General features: G+C 41.4%; 1 protein-coding gene across 1 annotated transcript in view; it reads left to right on the forward strand.

Annotated features, from left to right (window-relative positions):
• Nucleotides 1-352: 352 nt before the first annotated feature.
• LOC142150532 (extracellular calcium-sensing receptor-like) overlaps nt 353-17,380 on the forward strand; it is a 37,633-nt gene continuing 20,605 nt past the window's right edge. Inside the window, exons 1-4 of the mRNA XM_075205728.1 lie at nt 353-584; nt 2,047-2,191; nt 14,056-14,347; nt 14,820-15,644. Coding sequence (XP_075061829.1) covers nt 353-584; nt 2,047-2,191; nt 14,056-14,347; nt 14,820-15,644 — 1,494 coding nt within the window. The remainder of the gene's footprint in view (nt 585-2,046; nt 2,192-14,055; nt 14,348-14,819; nt 15,645-17,380) is intronic.

The raw sequence follows: 17,380 nt of genomic DNA on the forward strand, positions 1-17,380 counted from the left end.
TACATCCTGGAGAAACTAGCCAACCTCATATTTGCAAGTGAATGAGGCTTTTCAACATTCTACTTACTGACTGACTCACAAGACTTGTGTGTGTCTAGATACATAAAATGTGTTTCCTTTCAAGACCATATGAAAAGGAGGATACACTTTCCTTTCACTTGACCATTCACAATAGTGGACCTTACCAAAGCAATTTAGGGCGCCTCAACACCTGAGCATTCACACACAACAAATGTCGGGAGAATACACCTCTGCAGACACTACATAATGCTGGAGAGGCAAGGATTGTTCTTTGCTACTTTGTAATTCAAGATTCATATTGAAATTATACTTTATATAGTGATTTAGTAAAATGTCCCATTCTGAGGAAGAGACAGCTGTCCACAACCAAGGGTCCGCTAAGCATAAACAGCCAAACTCCGCTTGCGAAGTGGTGGAAGTACTGGTGGAACTTGTGATGGAGAGGCTGCATCGTACTAATCGCCAGCTATCTGCCACTGGAGAGTATCGCATTTGGGAGGATTTCATTGAGCAGGAAATTGCTGTGGCCCCTATTTGGAGATCTGTCACTGAGGTCAATAGAGGTAAGTGAATGCAAATGTTTTTCAATTATGTTATGTTCAGAATGCATGACAATCTTTCAACAACACCGCTCCAAAGCCTATTGTCCTAGACATCAGCTGAGTCAGCCTATTGGATTATCTGGCCCTGTTGTCATGTTTACTTTGTATTTTCTATAATTATCCCTGTTACGAACAGCACTCACCTGAGCCTGGGTCATGCGTGTGTGACACAGGGTTAATCAAAAAACAACCACCTGGTCTGTCTAAAATGATTAAATCCTTCCCTATCTATGCCACACACTAGCTTTGTGGTACCAACTATGCCACCACCAAGGTTTTATTATGAAGAGCTGACACTCTTATTTAGGAAGCCTTCGTTTCTCCCTAGAATTAATCTAGCACAATTTTACTTTAATCAGAGTTAACATAAAGCACAAATGTTCTCCTCATTTCAATTATGTAGCGTCTTGACCAAACTGTAGCGTAAATTTGTAAGAACACAGAGACTTGAACTTATTAAGTGTAATTTAATATGGAAAATACATCCACAATGCTTAAGATAAAAAAGGTCATAAAAGGCATACAATATAATACAATTGTTTCTTATCAAATAAAAAGGGTAAAACACAGAATTGATAACTCACTTATAATCAAGTATCTGGTGCTGGGTAAAGCAGGAAAAATTGGACACTCCTTGATCAGATTCTCAGTGCAGGTTTAAAACCAAGGTGCAGGGCCCACAGCCCCCCTTCCTGTGAGGTCAGAACAAACAGGTATGTGAGAATGCAAATTAGGGTTTTGTGACTGTACTGTAGAAACACCTTTAAGTCAGGTTTTTGTTACACTGTCCTAACTTTTCACCAGTATGACTTACAAACATGATTTTACCTCCCCCAACAGGTCATAAGTTCCCCTTTATCTGCATACCACACATGCCTCAGGTAAGTATGATAATGGAGAAAATGATACAATATTTTCCAGTGACCCTATTCAGCTTGAATTTGTCATTAACATATAACCCTGTCTCTGCAGTCGGCCTGTCTGAGGCCTCCCTGACACGCGTTAGATTTCATTGTCTTGAAAGAGATATTTTCAAAGGCTTTGATGTTTGCGACCTGCCATAAATGATACAAGGTGCTCCCATAGGTTAAGTGTTTAAACTCTTAACCCAACATTGCCGCTTTCAATTTAGAGGAATAGAAGTCGCGATGACAGGAAACAGAAGTGCCGGACAGCTCTTCAGTCAAAATCAGGTACGGTCAGCATGTTCCCTCATCGGTGATCTTCAGAGTCGCTTTAAAAGTAAGTCTATTAATATTGCCATCGCTTTTTAACTCTTTCGGTTTTTATTTGTAGGTAAAATGGGTGTCGGGTTTTTCAGAACCGAAAAACCGTACCCAACCCAAACTTTTGAAGGTGTAGACTAAAACATATATGAATATAATGTTTGCTTGTTTTTCCATTATGTGAGCTGTACATGCAGAGGATCCCAGTAAGTGTGAATATGAACCCCTTGCCGAGGACACCTGTGTTGATGAGGAAGAACATGAGGCACCCGAGGATACTGAAAGTCATGCAGCTGTATCTTACAACAGTGCAAATCTGTCCGTTTCTCAAAAAATATTCCAGTAAATGGATGTAAACAGCACCAATGTGGAGCAAAATGGATATGAAATGCCACAAACTGACACTTATTCATGCTACATTTGAAAGATTAACAGATGCAATAATCAATTATTTAGATAAACAGAGTGGCGTGAGACTAGCCCCGGTGGCACCTGCTGCCCTTGCCACATCGGCTGCTTCCGGGAAGCATGAGCAAGCAGAGCCAGAGGCTGTACCATTTGCTTCTGTGCCAGTTCCATCCCCTGCTTGGGTGACCTGTAGGCAGTTACAGTCCAGCAGCTCTGAGAATAGTGTGTGTTTCACTTATGTTTGTGTGTGTGTTATTAATTTATTTGGGGTTTCTTTTATCATTAAATACACTATTTGAGAAAAAATGGTTTCCTTATTTCTTTGTCCATTTTTCGTGGGCATTCAATTTTAAGCAAGCCCAAAAGGCACTTACATGAAATGTTAAATGAAATCCCATTTGCTTTGAAGGCCGAAAAATCTTGCAGGCTTGTGAGGCTGAAGAAGCTATGGTGTTACTGAATGTGAGGATATTTGAGGCAAGGTGGTGACTCTGAAGGATGGAAGATGATAGACTTCTCCTTTCCTTTGGCAAAACTGCGCCACATGCATGATTGCCAGAAGCCAAACCTCTTGGGTGCCTCCCAGCCATTTAGACACAAGGCATCTAAACTGGAGAGATACATCACCTATAGACTGAACATTTATCAAGTGAAAATGCTTTCTATTCCTAAAAATAATCTTATTTCCACTCAATGGGATGTGGAAAAAGCAGCAATATAGTTGGCTACAAAAGATAATACAGAAAGGGAGAGGCCAGGGGACAAGAAGTAGAATTGAAAGTTGTCAGTGTAGAGGTAGTGCTGGTGGACTAGTTCCCCAAGAGAAGAGGAATGCAGTGAGAATACAGAGGACAAAGATCAGGGTCCTGAGGGACTCCAACAGGTAGAGACAGTGGAGGAACGGTGTTATAGTGACAGTGAAATCTGTAAATGAGGGTATATGATGAAGATGTAGTGACAGTGATGTGTGTATGGATTAGGGCAGTGGCTCCTTGGGGTGCCTCGGCCAGGGAAAGTGGTAAGCAAGGAGGGGGACTACCTGGTAATTATTTTGGCTTAGGAGTGCCTTGAAAAAATTATGGAGACCATAAGGGTGCCTTGAACTGGAAAAGTTAGGGATCCACTGGATTAGGATGTAAGGCAGAGGTGTAGTCACATGTGTAGTGATATGTATAGATTTATATTATCATTATTATTTTAATTGAATTGTAAGGTTCCACAGCGTTCCGTTGTGTTATATAGTGGGGAAAACAAGAAGTACATAAAAACAGAGATAAACAAGGTACACAAAATAAATGCAGACATGAAAAAAAAGGTAGGTCACTACAGGTCCATCGCTTTTATGATATATAAAACATGACTACTTATACTGTATGTATAGATCTTAATTTTGCTGATGATATTGGTGTTAAAAATAAAAGTGACATGTCATCCTTGCTTTTAGGTAATTATCAACAAATTTGTATAAAATGATCAGTTTCTCTTCAATAATTTGGACCATGACAATATTTATCCATCTTCAACTGATTTATTCTGCGGATCAGAGGTGTAGACTGGATCTCCCTGCTCTTGAGGGGTTAACACAGCCTGGAGATATCATGATAGGAATACTGGAACCTATTTTTATGGATAAAGTTTACCAAAATATTTTCTTTACAGAGAGACCACCCAGAATCAAATGTGCACTGTAAGTATGGATTAAAGTTGTATCATTCCTTCATTGATTATACTGGATGTGTACAGGAATTAGTTTATAGCAATATGTCTCAATGTTTTCAACCATTGGAACATTCTCTGCTATTCATAGCCACATTTTCACTTCACATCACATAAATGTGACCAATGTAGCCATTGATGCATATGCAGATATACCTGTCAAGAAGTTGTAAGGTACAAGCTATTTGACTGAGTGTGTCTTTAAACCTCTCACTGACTTCAAAAACATTATTATGGCTGCCGTAGTAAAGGACCTCTATCTGGTTTACTTGCATTGCTTCCTTGCTTTTTGCAGTCTGACCACTGTAGGAAAGAAGATTCACATTTGACGTTAAAAGAAAGAGGGTGTTTGCATTTAATGGTATTTTAAATGCTAAATGTGATTTTTGCTTTGATGAGTAACACTATTCTGTTAAGTATTGTGCATTATTTTGTGTAAAATTTACCTACTGAGTACAAATATACTAATGCATTTGATAATAATGATATCAAGCTATATCTCAATGCTTCGTCTGTAAGCTTGTAACACCAGTTGTAAACAAGACAAATATGCTTCTGCCTACTCCAGGCATGAACCAAGTGTATATAGAAGCAATTCAGACCAGTATGCATCTTGCGGCGCATTCCAACCAGGCGCGGGCTGGCATATATCAGCCCGGGGGGCTCACAGGCGGCCGCATCACATGACATGCGATGCGGCTACCTGTGCGCTGACGCGGGCGCATCCCGTGTAATGAGATGCGGCCGCCAGTCAAAATCAATAGATTTTGCAAACGACCGGCGGCCCTAACAGCGCTGCAACTGAGCGGCCCATGGGACCGATGCCCCCCCTGCCACCCGGGCCACCGATGCCCCCCTGCCACCCGGGCCAGCCCGCCCCTGATTCCAACCCACCGTACTTCAGGGAATGTGTCTTTTTTTAATGCAATTTATGTCTGTGCTTAAGACAGATATTGGGCCTGAGTCATTAAGGAAAGTAAGGCAAAAAAGTGAGTAAATGTTACAATACAAGGGGTGCAACTTAGTTTATTATTTTGCACATAAGTTAAATTCTGGCTGTTTTTTCATGTAACACACAAATACTTGATAGCTTTACTTTTACACAGAAATTTAAAGTCAATCTAGGACATACCCTACCCCCAACTATAAATTTGTCCGCACATTTTAAAATTACCTCTCCCTCCAATGCAACATGGTTTTGCCCAGGTGCAAAGTTACTCCATTTTTTTGCTTTGCTCTACTTAATGACTAAGGCCCATTGTGTCCACCTCTACATAAGGCCTTCAGTGAGAGAATGGGATGGAACTAGTAAACAAAGACTTCAATGTGATTATTAGCAACAGAATGAAATGTCAATAATTACAGCTAAAATAGATAGTCAATCGGTCAAGGGAGTATAAGTAAGAGGGAATACTAAGGGCTAATAAGAAGCCACATTGTTATATTTACACAGAAAGTTGAAGAATAATACACTCTTGCATTTCAGATGATTATTTACCAGGATTTTAGAGAAGATGGGGATTAATGAGATGAAGAGGTGATTACTAGCGATGTGCGCTGACCCTTGTGTCTTGGTTTTGGATGTGGTTTTGGTTCTAAAATGCACTCATGTTTCGGCACTTGCTATGGGGTTTGCCAAAAAATAGCGAAAGATTTTAGTTTTGGATTTGGATTTAAGTAAAATTTTGAATATATGTAAAATAATGTAATTTTGAGCTGTTTTTGCACCAGTATTACTATTTATAGTATTAACATTAATTTCCAGTATTTTTCAGTCTATTTTCTAATGATCCGTTCACAACCGTTCCAATTTTGGCCAAAGTCTGCAGCAAGCTGTCTTAATGAAGGATTTCTATAATTTTGCCATTGTTACATTTGCTTTCTCCAATTCAATTGAAAATATAATTAAACTACATAGTGTTTATATCTTTCTTTTATTGCACCTAAACCTCCTCCACATGTTCAGACTTACTGTTACTGTAATTGAATAAATGACCACACAGACACCAATGTAAATTTGTCAAAGGGTCACCGTTTTCATTTAAACAAAAATGGTGGTGGAGAGTGCAATGTGAATCAGCTAACAACTAATAGCAAACCCAAACAGTAAAACATTTAAAATGGATTTTGTGCATAGTCTTTGAAGTTTTGTAGCAGGGGTGCAGTCCACCTTTGTCTATCATTATCAACATTTATTTATATAGTGACAAGGTATTTGAATGCTCCAACCTTGGCTAATGATGAATGCTCTGCCCTTCGAGAAGTACATATTACTAGACATTCAACTTTTTGGTGTGGGTGCAGCCCATTTTCATCTATCTTCATAATTTATTTATATAACAGCAGCAAATTATTTAGCGCTTTAAAATTGGATATCTACTTGTCTAAATATCTACTGATGCCTCTGTTGATCTAATTACAACTGATTGTTACTGTCTCTTCACTCTCCATGTTGCATGTTGTATAATGTTCCAAATTTAGTGTTTGCATAGAGTTTTAACATTTTTATATCTTGATCATTTTGCTAAATGTTTTTTGCTATTTATTTTATCTAATGGTCTTGCTTCAGTTGGATGCATGGCAGGTGAAGTCTTTTTTGTAGCCTCTGCAATGTTCTACATGCGGTTGCTGAATGCCGAAAATGCCCATAAATAATCCTGACATGCAAACACCCTTTTATAAATATAGATGTCACTGAATGAGCATATAAAAAATTGACAAGTAGTGAAAAATAGGAAATTAGATTAGAATACATAGCGTTTTTTGGGGGTTGTGCGCCTGCATTGACACTCACATGCAATCACCAAATTGTTTCATAATTAAGCCAGATGTCACTGCCCACAGATTACTTTCAATAGAAAAACTTAGCATTTTAAAAGAAATAATTCTGCATGTTTTTTGGAATCTGCTGCTACTAGTCATACAGCAAAAACACACTGTTTTTCTCCACAAATTATACTATTTAGTTCAGAATAATATCTAACTCAGTCTATATAGTACTATTATATTAATAGCAACTACTAAGTCTAAACTCTCCGACAGACTGAAATTGAAACCAATTGATCAGCAAACTATTTTAGCTGACTGATATATAGAGAAATGCATTACGATAATCACAACTATTCTATTTTTTTCAATGTCCCACTTTTACTCTGAATGCTATTGTAAGAAATTACTTTTGACATTTGCACCTCCGACCACTAGAGGTCTCTGTTATTGCAAACTTGCCCTTAGATTTGCCCTTATCCAAGAGGGCCACTTTGGCATCAAAGAGGAACCATCTTGGATCCTGGTTCCTGTTTGGGCCTATAAATGGCACTTCCTGGTTCAGAGATGTGTTTGAGTATTCTGCTTGCTCAGCTCCTGCTACCTGCTACTCTACCTTGCATCTGTAATTACCTGTTTGTGTACCAACCCGGCAAACATCTGATTACCCTCTAGTCTATCGACCCGGCAAACGTCTGACTACCCTCTTGTGTACCGACCCGGCAAACGTCTGACTACCCGCTTGTGTACCAACCCGGCAAACGTCTGACTACTCTTTGGATATCTACTTGGCTATTGGGCTTCAGATAATACCACCAGTATAGTTACAGCTATTTTCAGAGCAGAGCAATCTTCCCTATACACTGTCTGTTCTAAAATAGTTTTTGAGCGAGGGCTATATAAAGAAGATATCGATTCAAAACTCTTGTGAATTTTGCATCAATATTTTTCTGGAAATTACGTTTTGCTTCATTTTGAGATCCGAATTTGGTGCGCAAAACTTAGTCATGACTCTTTTTCACTCGGAACCCCAAATTTCAGATCTGTCGTATTGATCCGAATGTGAACCACTCATCTCCAGTGATTACACAGATACAGTGGTAATTAGCAAATATTTACATAGGAAAGAGAGTTGACATTGCAAAGAGAGGTTACATAGATGATCTAAAGTTTTTATTAATGTGGAGAAGGAGAGCCAAAAAGTTCTAAATAAGCATATGGTTAAATGACACCTTTTAAAGGGAAAGTGGGAAAAACATGGCTTATAAATTGAGGTGGGTCCTAAGACATGTTGTAATGAAATATCTCTTCCTAGGGCTTAACTACACTAGTGAGTTTTCCCTGTGATCAGTTGCATCTGACTTCAGAAATCATATTTGTTCTGTTCAATATGCACATATCTCATCTACGCTTGAATGATTCAGTAATAAATCTGTAATCATTATATGATCTGTTAATTTGGTCCTCAAAAGTGTCACTGCAACTTTGATTTCTTCTTTAGGTTAAAACCGTTTATATATAAAGCGATTAAATAATAATGTTGTTTGTTAAGGTTGCTAGTTACTTTTCAAAACATATAATTTCTTATTTTACAGCAGTAATATAAATATTGATATGTCATCTTTCTGAGTAGTGTCATACCCCACTATTAAACTCTGTTCTTCATCTCCGCCTATAAGTGGCATTACCAAGGAAACACCCAGTGATGATGCAGTGTTGCCATTAAAGGCCAGAGGCAGTTTTCAGCACAAAGTCTTTCTATAAGTTAGATGCAGGATTCCATCATGACAAAAGACCCCAAGATCACAAGATTTTCACCCAAGTGATAGTTGGCTGCTGACTTTAAAAGGCATAATGGCTGATATCCTGTCTTCCCTTACCTTCTTACGTTTATTTAACTAATACCTTAAATAAATGACACAAGACTTGAGTATGGCAAAAATTAAAATAGTTTATTTTTAAATATGGTGGTTGGGAAACGAGCAGTTAGTACGACATCCACCAGGCAGAACCAGAATGTCCCAGTCACTAGTTCATCGGGAAAGGATTGCCAAATCCTCCTCGGCACTATATCAGACTAGCATATAAACAGGGAAGGCCAGGAGACTTGAACCCACTCCAGATCGCCCTGAATCAGTAAAATCAGGTCCACCTATTCACATTGACCCAAATCATTCCCCCCCAGATGAATCACCAAGATATGTGGAACCCCCTGTCTAGCTACACAAGACCCCAGGAGCTCCCTAAACCTGGGCCATCATAAACCCCTATGACCTATCCACTCCACTACCACCGACCCCGAGAAAGCAGAAGTATCCCCAGTTATCCTATATAAACCAGACCAATGAACATACGAGTGCCCCAGCACCCAAATCCGCAGCGGGGTCTGGTTTTCTGTAAGGCAGGAAAGAAAAACAAAATGTTAGTGCACCAAAGTAACGACAATATCACACCAACAAAATATAAAAAGTAGAACTCCGAGTGGAGAACCTTAAAGGAAAATGAAAAAGAAAACCAAGAGAGACAAGTGGAGAGCCTCATACCCTCAGCCTCAAACAGCATTTCACATACTAAGAGTGCACAGCTCACAATGTGAAATGAGAAACAAAGGGTGAGCAGAAGACACAAGCAAAGGTAAAACCATAAAACCTTGTGGTGCCAAGTGCCAATCAGGCCCAATTTTTTGAGGAAAAAATGGAGAAATCCCTTTGCGCCCGGTATCCAAATGCCACAAGCAGCTGAAACCCTGTGCCACCACAGCAGTATATAGAGCAGGGAAGAAAAGATTCAGGTTATAAGAGAAGTTTTCTCATAACGTCTATACACATTTGTTTTCCACCTACCAAGCTCATGGATAGCCAGCTCGGTAGAGCCAGCCACCGCTGTAGAAGTGGTGGCCAGAATTCTAAAGGAATAGGTGCCGAACTGGGACACATCCAAACCTAGCTTGTCCAACGGGCGCTTATACACTACCGAAAACTGGTACCTGGTGAGAAGGGAACCATCACCATGCACCAGCCATGGACCCACCGACCCCGGCCGCAGATAAGCAAACTCACGGAGTATTACATTAGGTCAGACAGCGAAGCCTTCCTTTGGCACTAATGTAACCTAGAACCCCTTTCCTAGCTGGTCCGACTTGGATCTCCTGACTTTGCAGCACTGGCCGCTCCCTCGCTGAACCCCATAAAGCCCTGGATATCATAAAGCTTCTGTTGCAATCCACCTCACCGTGCAACCTGGCGAAGAAACAGATTCCCACCAGGAACTCCACCATAGCCTCATTGGACATACTGGCCTTGAACTCCACCCACACAAATGCTAGCATGCACTTATGCCCAACTTCAATAGCGCCATAACTATGGGTCCAGTAAGCGCACCACTCCTGCCAAGCCATACAATACTTCATTTGGGTTGAAGGAGTCAGTGATGATTAAGCCAGGCCCTCTATGCTGGCTTGACAATCTGTCAGACATAAGTGGGACAAGGCGAGCCCATTAGGGAGGCTCTAGGAGCTGACATTCTAAAACTATCCTATTGGCCCTGCGACAATGCATCCACCATCGCATTCTCGCCACCGAGAACATGCTGTGCCCAAAAGCAGATGTGATAAGTCAAGCATCGCATAATCAACCTGCGCAACAAGGTAATCACCGGAGGGGAAGTGTCCCTCTGCCTGTTAATGGCCTGAACTACTCCCAGGTTGTCACACCAAAAAACTATTAATTTTCCAACAAACCAAGCCACCCACAATTGCAACAACTATCGGGAAGATTTCTAGGAGCACCTAATTAACAGTCCAGCCAGACTGCACCTATTCGCTGGGCCAGGGTGCAGTTGCTGGCAAAGTAAGCCCCAAAACCAACCCCCCCAGCTGCATCCGTAAGGAGGTTCAACTCCCGACTTGACACTGAGGGAGCAGGCCACAAATGCACCCCATTGAATTCTTGCAGGGAGAGAACCCAAACTACCAAATCCACTTGGATCTTGGCAGAAAGCAGAATTTGACAGTGAAGACGCTTGTGTACCGCTGTCGCCCTTTCTAGCTTCTGACAAAACACTCTCCCCATCCGTTTCACCCGGTAAGCAAAATTGAAAAGCCTGAGCATGGACTGGGTCTGTGTCACTTCTGCAGACCCAAGCACCTCAGCTATAAGCCCGCACAGCTTCCTAACCTTGTCCAGCGGGAGCCAAAAGAGGCCCGAGACAGTATCAATCTCGATGCCTGGGTATGACAGCCAAGCAGTAAGACCGTCCGCCTTATTGTGCGACACCAAGACACTCAGTGAATGGAATAGGGTCACCACTGAGAACAAAATCGCCTTGCATTTTGGGCCCTGGCTTTGGCCACGCACAAGAAAATCGTCAAGGTAAAGCGCAATGCCTAATGGCCGGTGCCGGTACAGATGCACCAATGCAGGAATGTGCTAAAACATTCAAAGAACGCGCAGGAAACAGTGAATCACCTGGGGAGCCACTTGTCCACGTAATATCCATCACCCAGCCTGAAATCCATGTAGGAAAACGAGTCTGGATGGAGTGGGAGAAGACAAAAAGCCAACTCAATGTTGACCTTAGCTGTAAGGGCCCCGGACCCGAAACTCCTAACTAAATGTAATGCCTTTTCAAAAGACTGGTACACAACACTGCAAAAATTCTCAGAGATAGCGTCATACACAGACGTCGTCTGTAGGAAGGAAAGGTGCTGAATCAGCCGGATCTTTCCCACAGCCTTCTTGGGAACTACCACTACCAGGGAGACAACCAAGTCCCGGTAAGGGGCTCTGAAAAGGCCCGCTCATGCGACCGAGTGCAATCTCCATGCGCACTTTGGCCAACAAAACTCCGGGGAATAAACTGGCAGATTTCAGGTTTTCTACCATGGCTGTCTTAACAGACCCAACAATGGGTAACCATTGAAGGAACCCATCCCTCCAAAAATCTGCTTCCCTTTTGAATGGATAGCGGCCAGCGGCACAGACCAACCACATTAATTGGGACAGTGGCTTTCAACAGCACTGGTGGAGGCCGGGTTACCAGCTCCTCCCCCTCTGACAGGTCTATCACAAGACTTGGTCGGTTGGTTGCCCCCGCAACGCAGGCAGATATGAGAGAATCTACACACCACTCCGCATAAGCAATTGGACTTGTTAAAAGGATAGGAGTGGCTCCGTCTTTGAAAGGGTGCTCTAATCCTGCCGCGCACCAGCTGCCGGCGCCCCATTGCTTCCTGTGAAACGCTCTCCCCAATTGTTCTGGGACACCTTTAGCCATGTCTCCACACCTCTATATTCCAGCATAAGACCCGCATGGCCATCTTACTTTTCCCGAAGCAATTTATCATAAGCCATCTAAACCCCAGGCAGGGAAGACGTGTACATTTCATGGATCATGTGAAGATATTTCAGCATGTCCATCCACTCCTGTGGACGAGTCTCCAAGTAGCAAGCCGCGAAAAGGTACGCTCCCGACAGCCAATTCTTATATGACTTATAGGTAGCCTCACCGCTGCCACCTCGTGCGAGTGCCTCAGTCACAGCCTTCTTTCCCTTTTCCGTGACAGCAAACATATCTATGTACCTGCCTTTATAAATCCTGTGTCTGACCACAACTCTGATCCCTTGAATTATAGCCATGCTAGCGCAGCGTACCATTTTCTTGACCATGAAGAGGGAACTTCTGTACTGTTCAGCCAGCTGCCTCCGTGCACGCCCATCCTTACGGGTAACAAAATGCTTGGGCAAACTCTTAAGCTACTTGTTAGGGAAGCCCCAGAGCTGCCAGATTCTACATTAGAAATAAGGGAGTCAGACCATACAGGTTGTACATCAGGTAAATCAAACATTTCATACTCACCTTTAAATATGGAACTGGCCTTGGAACTGCCTCGCTGACTTTCCTCACCCAACAGCATTTGAAAATGGCCCCCACAGACCACTGATCCAACAACCCGGTCGTCAGCGGAAGCACCGACAGCTGCTAGGAGAGATATGTTACTACCAGAAAAAAGGGACAAAGAACCATGTAATGCAGACCTCCTTTGAATGACGTCCCCCACCTGCGAACCATGCATCGACCTGGAAGTCCGCTCACCATGCTGCCTGTCAGCCTTATCACCACACTTAGAACTGCTCCTGGATCGAGACCTAATAACACTGGTTGTACTGTGCCTCCTGCCCCTAGACCCACTAGCTGATATGTGCCTTCGCTGAGGGGTTGCCCCAGAAACCACCTCCTAAATGTGGGACAGCGAGTCATGTGGCACCCCACTCATGTTGATACCCTCTTCCCCCCTTCTAAACATTGGGGAACATCCCCTGGCTACCATACAAATGTCCCTCTTGGGACGTAGCGGTGGTCCGCTGTTGAGGAGTTCAACTACTCTCCTCGGAAAACTGCCTATGTCTGGCCCTTGAGGTTCCCCCCTAACCACTTTGGAGGGAGCCACCCCCACCCCTTCATCAACGCGCTAGGGAGGCACCACTACCCCCCTAGGCAAAGGGAGGAGCCAGCCCTCTGCCGACCTACTACCTCCTGCAGCTCTTTGGGGACCGTCCGACGCACCCTGAGTCCTAACTCCGCTCGGGGTTGTGACTGTGTCTGTCACTTCCGGTTTGACGGCGTGAGATTGGGATGGCTGAGGAACCCTCCGCCATGGGCTGCGTCGTGGAGCAGGAAGCCTGGCTACTGACTCTCCCAGGGGGAGAGAGGGGGACATGAGAGCGGTAGGGTCGAGACCTGCACCAGAGAAAGGAAGATTAGGGAGAGGAATGATGGCGGTCCATGGCGGTAGGGGTTGCAGAGAAAGGAGGAAAAAACAGACAAAAGAGAGGGGGAGAATAGAAGAGGAATAAAATCAATGGAAAGAGAAAGGCAATAAATGGGCAAAGCAGACATGAAAAGAGCATAAGAGCAGTAAGCAGAGGAAAAAGGGGGAAATAGATTACAGTGAAAATCACAACTATGGAAAAGACAGAGGATGCACAGATATTTTTATCCACCAATGTCCAGATTCCAGAGACTGTTTTACGCTATGCCCAATCAACTTATAGACCTTCTCCCATCTTCCCTTATGACATAAGACGAACATAATCTTTAGTTACTATTAACCCTAGAGAATAAATCCATTTTAAATATACAGCCTCAGCTTTTAAATTTCCTTCAAGCTTATTTCAGCCCTCAGTTCTTATTTCATCTGATTTTCTAAATGTGTTTACTCTGTTTCAACTTGAGTAGTCCTTTGATATTTTGTTACTATGTTCTGTGAAAATAATTGTTTTAACTTACACTGTCTTGTATTTATTTCCATCCTCAAGATTCAAGTTGGATTACTACCAACAACTTCTAGCCATGAAGTTTGCTGTAGAAGAGATTAACATGAATCCCAATGTTCTCGGCAATGTTACATTAGGGTTACAGGTGTATAAAACATGTAATGTGCCTCACTATGAACTACAAGGAGCTTTACATTTGTTAACTGAATCTAGAATGGCCATCCCCAACTACAGGTGTCGTGGACAACCAACCATCAGTGCCGTTATAGGATCTTATTTTTCCACAAACTCAATTATCTTGTCAAACATTTTGGGGGTCTTCAGACACCCTCAGGTAAGAAGATTTTAATCATGTTCAGAGTAGTAGTATACCTTAAGGTAATGAATATGTACAATGCCTTGTCTTGAATTTTTTTTTCAACTGAGTGCTCCATGTGAGTTCACAAGATGCATTTAATTCATGTCCAGTTTCCATAAGCCATAACAATATTTTGGTTACCCAATATAGCCCATAGATCATTTTGTAATAGACACATTCTTGAATCTATCTAGGTCTCTATTCACAAATTGCAACATAAGTGGTTGGATCATCCATAATTACAATAATACTAAATATTGAATAATAACCTGTCACTAGTTGTCAGAGAATTTAATGCTTTGGGTCCACTCAGGTTCATCAGACTCATAAATACATTCTATGTAAGTGGGCACAAATTGCAGATTTAGCAAACTGAAGATCTTTAGATAAGAAAAACACAAAATCATGCTGTTACTGTTAACAGGTGCAATTTTCTTTCTTTTTCCAGATCAGTGCAACATCAAGTATCTCTCTCCTAAGTAATCGAATAATGTTTCCCTCATTTGTCAGGACTGTTCCCAGTGATAAGGAACAGTCTATAGGACTGGCTAAGCTTATTCTGCACTTTGGTTGGACCTGGGTTGGACTGTTGGCTGCAGAAAATGATTATGGCCTACAGGGAATTCAGCCAATCAGGCAAGAGATAATAAAGGCTGGAGCATGTGTGGCCTTCACTGAATATATTCGTTTATCTAAACCAGACCGCAACGCTCCCCACATAGTCAAGGTCATTAAAGAATCACTGGCAAACGTTGTCGTCATCTTTGCTAATGATGCTGACTTGGTTCCTATCATGAGTGAGATGTTGAAACAGACTATCAAAGGAAAGATTTTTGTCTCCAATGCTGGTTGGTCAATGTCTAATTTGTTCTCAGCTGGAAGATTTTCTCAGATTTTAGCCGGGTCAATTGGTTTATTTATCAACAATAGAGTAATTCCAGGATTGAATGACTACATCAATAAGGTCCAACCTTCTTTGGAAGAGTCCTGGGAGAACTTATATTTGGAGAAACTTTTCAATTGTAAGTTTCTGTATCAGAATAACATAACTGGATCTTTGGATCCCACAGTGACAGAGTGCACAGGAGCAGAAAGTATAGACAGCATCAAGAACAGCTTCCTCTACACCAACAGCTTAAAATATACTCATGGTTTTTATGCTGCAATACATGTTGTTGCCAAAGCTTTGGAAGACCTGAAAAACTGCAAATCAAGAGAAGGATCATTTTCTTATATGAGTTGTAAAGACATTTTACATTTTAAGCCTTGGCAGGTAAAGTTATGTCTGAGTATAAAGTATTATAGATGTGATCCTGTACAATATTATGTTAACAAATAACTCAAAACCTTAAAATGTATCTTTAGGTGGAGGACTCTTTGGTATTATACTTACCTGTGTTGCACTGAACCTCATACCACTGATGTAAAATAATAAATAATAACCAATATTAAACATATTAATTTTAGGATTCTACCATGCTTATCCTCTACAAGTGTAAATACTAAATCCTTATAGTGATCAACTTCATTTTAATATCAGAAGAGATCTTAAGGTTTAAATTCATACTTGCTTCAAATTATTAATCAGTTCTGAAATATGTCAGGTTTTTGGTAATGAACCTTTATGTCCTCTGTTCTTTAGTGATTTCGTTCTAGCTTCCCACTCTATTGCCGTTTTTGTTTCTAGACATCGTTTTTAGAAACGTTTCAACAAGCCGGAGCTTGGGTGTGAAAACTGTGTTTTTTGTGGTTCTCAGTGTCTTGGGTGTTATGCACGTCTAGTTGCTATCAAATAACGATTGTCGATTGTCGTAATGTGGTTCCACAGCACAATGTGATTTAATAGCCAAAAGTAGCAGAATAGCAAATAAAATAAAATAAAATAAGTACAGCCGTTACTTATCGCAGGCGCCATGGATCCAGTGTACAGTCATTCAGGTCTGAAGGCTGTGGTGAAGTAGACTGTCCACTAGGTCCAGAGCCCCTGCTTATATACAGTCAGTGAACACAGTAAAACAATGTAGATTATGGGGCTTGCTTCTATAGGTCCAGGCTTCAGGAGGGTCCAGTGCAATGCAGGTCATAGGCCAGTTCAAACGAAAATATCCAAAGGTGGGGGTCAGCTCTCCAGGGGATGCATACCGATTTTCCTGCCAAGAATCTAGTTTAAACTAGTCTATTTATAGTACACAGATAGTATCATTTTTAACATTTATTCCCTATCATCGCTAACTAGACTATGCAATGTGCGATCTCTTTGACGAATGAACAAGATAACTGCGGATAAATAGGGGATTAAAATGATACTAAACATGCCATATTTCCTGTAACTTGAACCTTTGATTTCACTAACATGTATATAACTTATAATATTAACTGTAAATGTTGCTACATTTCGACATAAATAACTATGCGTTGCAACTACAATTAATGTGTACTAATTACAAGTGTTTATGTTCGTGTGAATGCGTGTAAATGTGTAAAACCTGTTATTGCCACGTGTTGCGGCTGGATACGCTTCTCCACGCCGTAGCATGCTCTATGCATAATTTTCAGACAAAGACAATCAAGTTTGCTAGATATTTATTGAAATGACTTTATCCAATTTGCTGAATTCGACATGGGTTTGTGTCTTATTTGTACTACAAATCTAGAATTATCTAATTAACTTTGTTGGACAGTGTCCTGTACCTCTATCTGGTGCACTTGTGCAAAAATGGTGGCTGGTTTTAATTGTTTCTAGGCTGTACTCTAGACCATTGTTTCAGATATCTTCCCCATAGTCCTAGCAGTTTGTATTGATACTGATTTCTTCTGATCTTTATTCTTCCTTATTTTCTGTATTAAATTACACTTCAATTACTAGTTTATGCTCCTATCTTAACACCCCAAACTCTTTTCTCTGGTGCTATCCTTTTTTATTTCTCATCTACTGCTGCTTTGTTTTCTCTGTTTGAATGTCTGCTTTGGCATACTGACAGCTGACTTGTAGGCTCCCTGGCTATCTGA

The sequence above is a fragment of the Mixophyes fleayi genome, chromosome 4 (genome assembly GCF_038048845.1).
Source record: "Mixophyes fleayi isolate aMixFle1 chromosome 4, aMixFle1.hap1, whole genome shotgun sequence".
Classification (NCBI taxonomy): Eukaryota; Metazoa; Chordata; class Amphibia; order Anura; family Limnodynastidae; genus Mixophyes; species Mixophyes fleayi.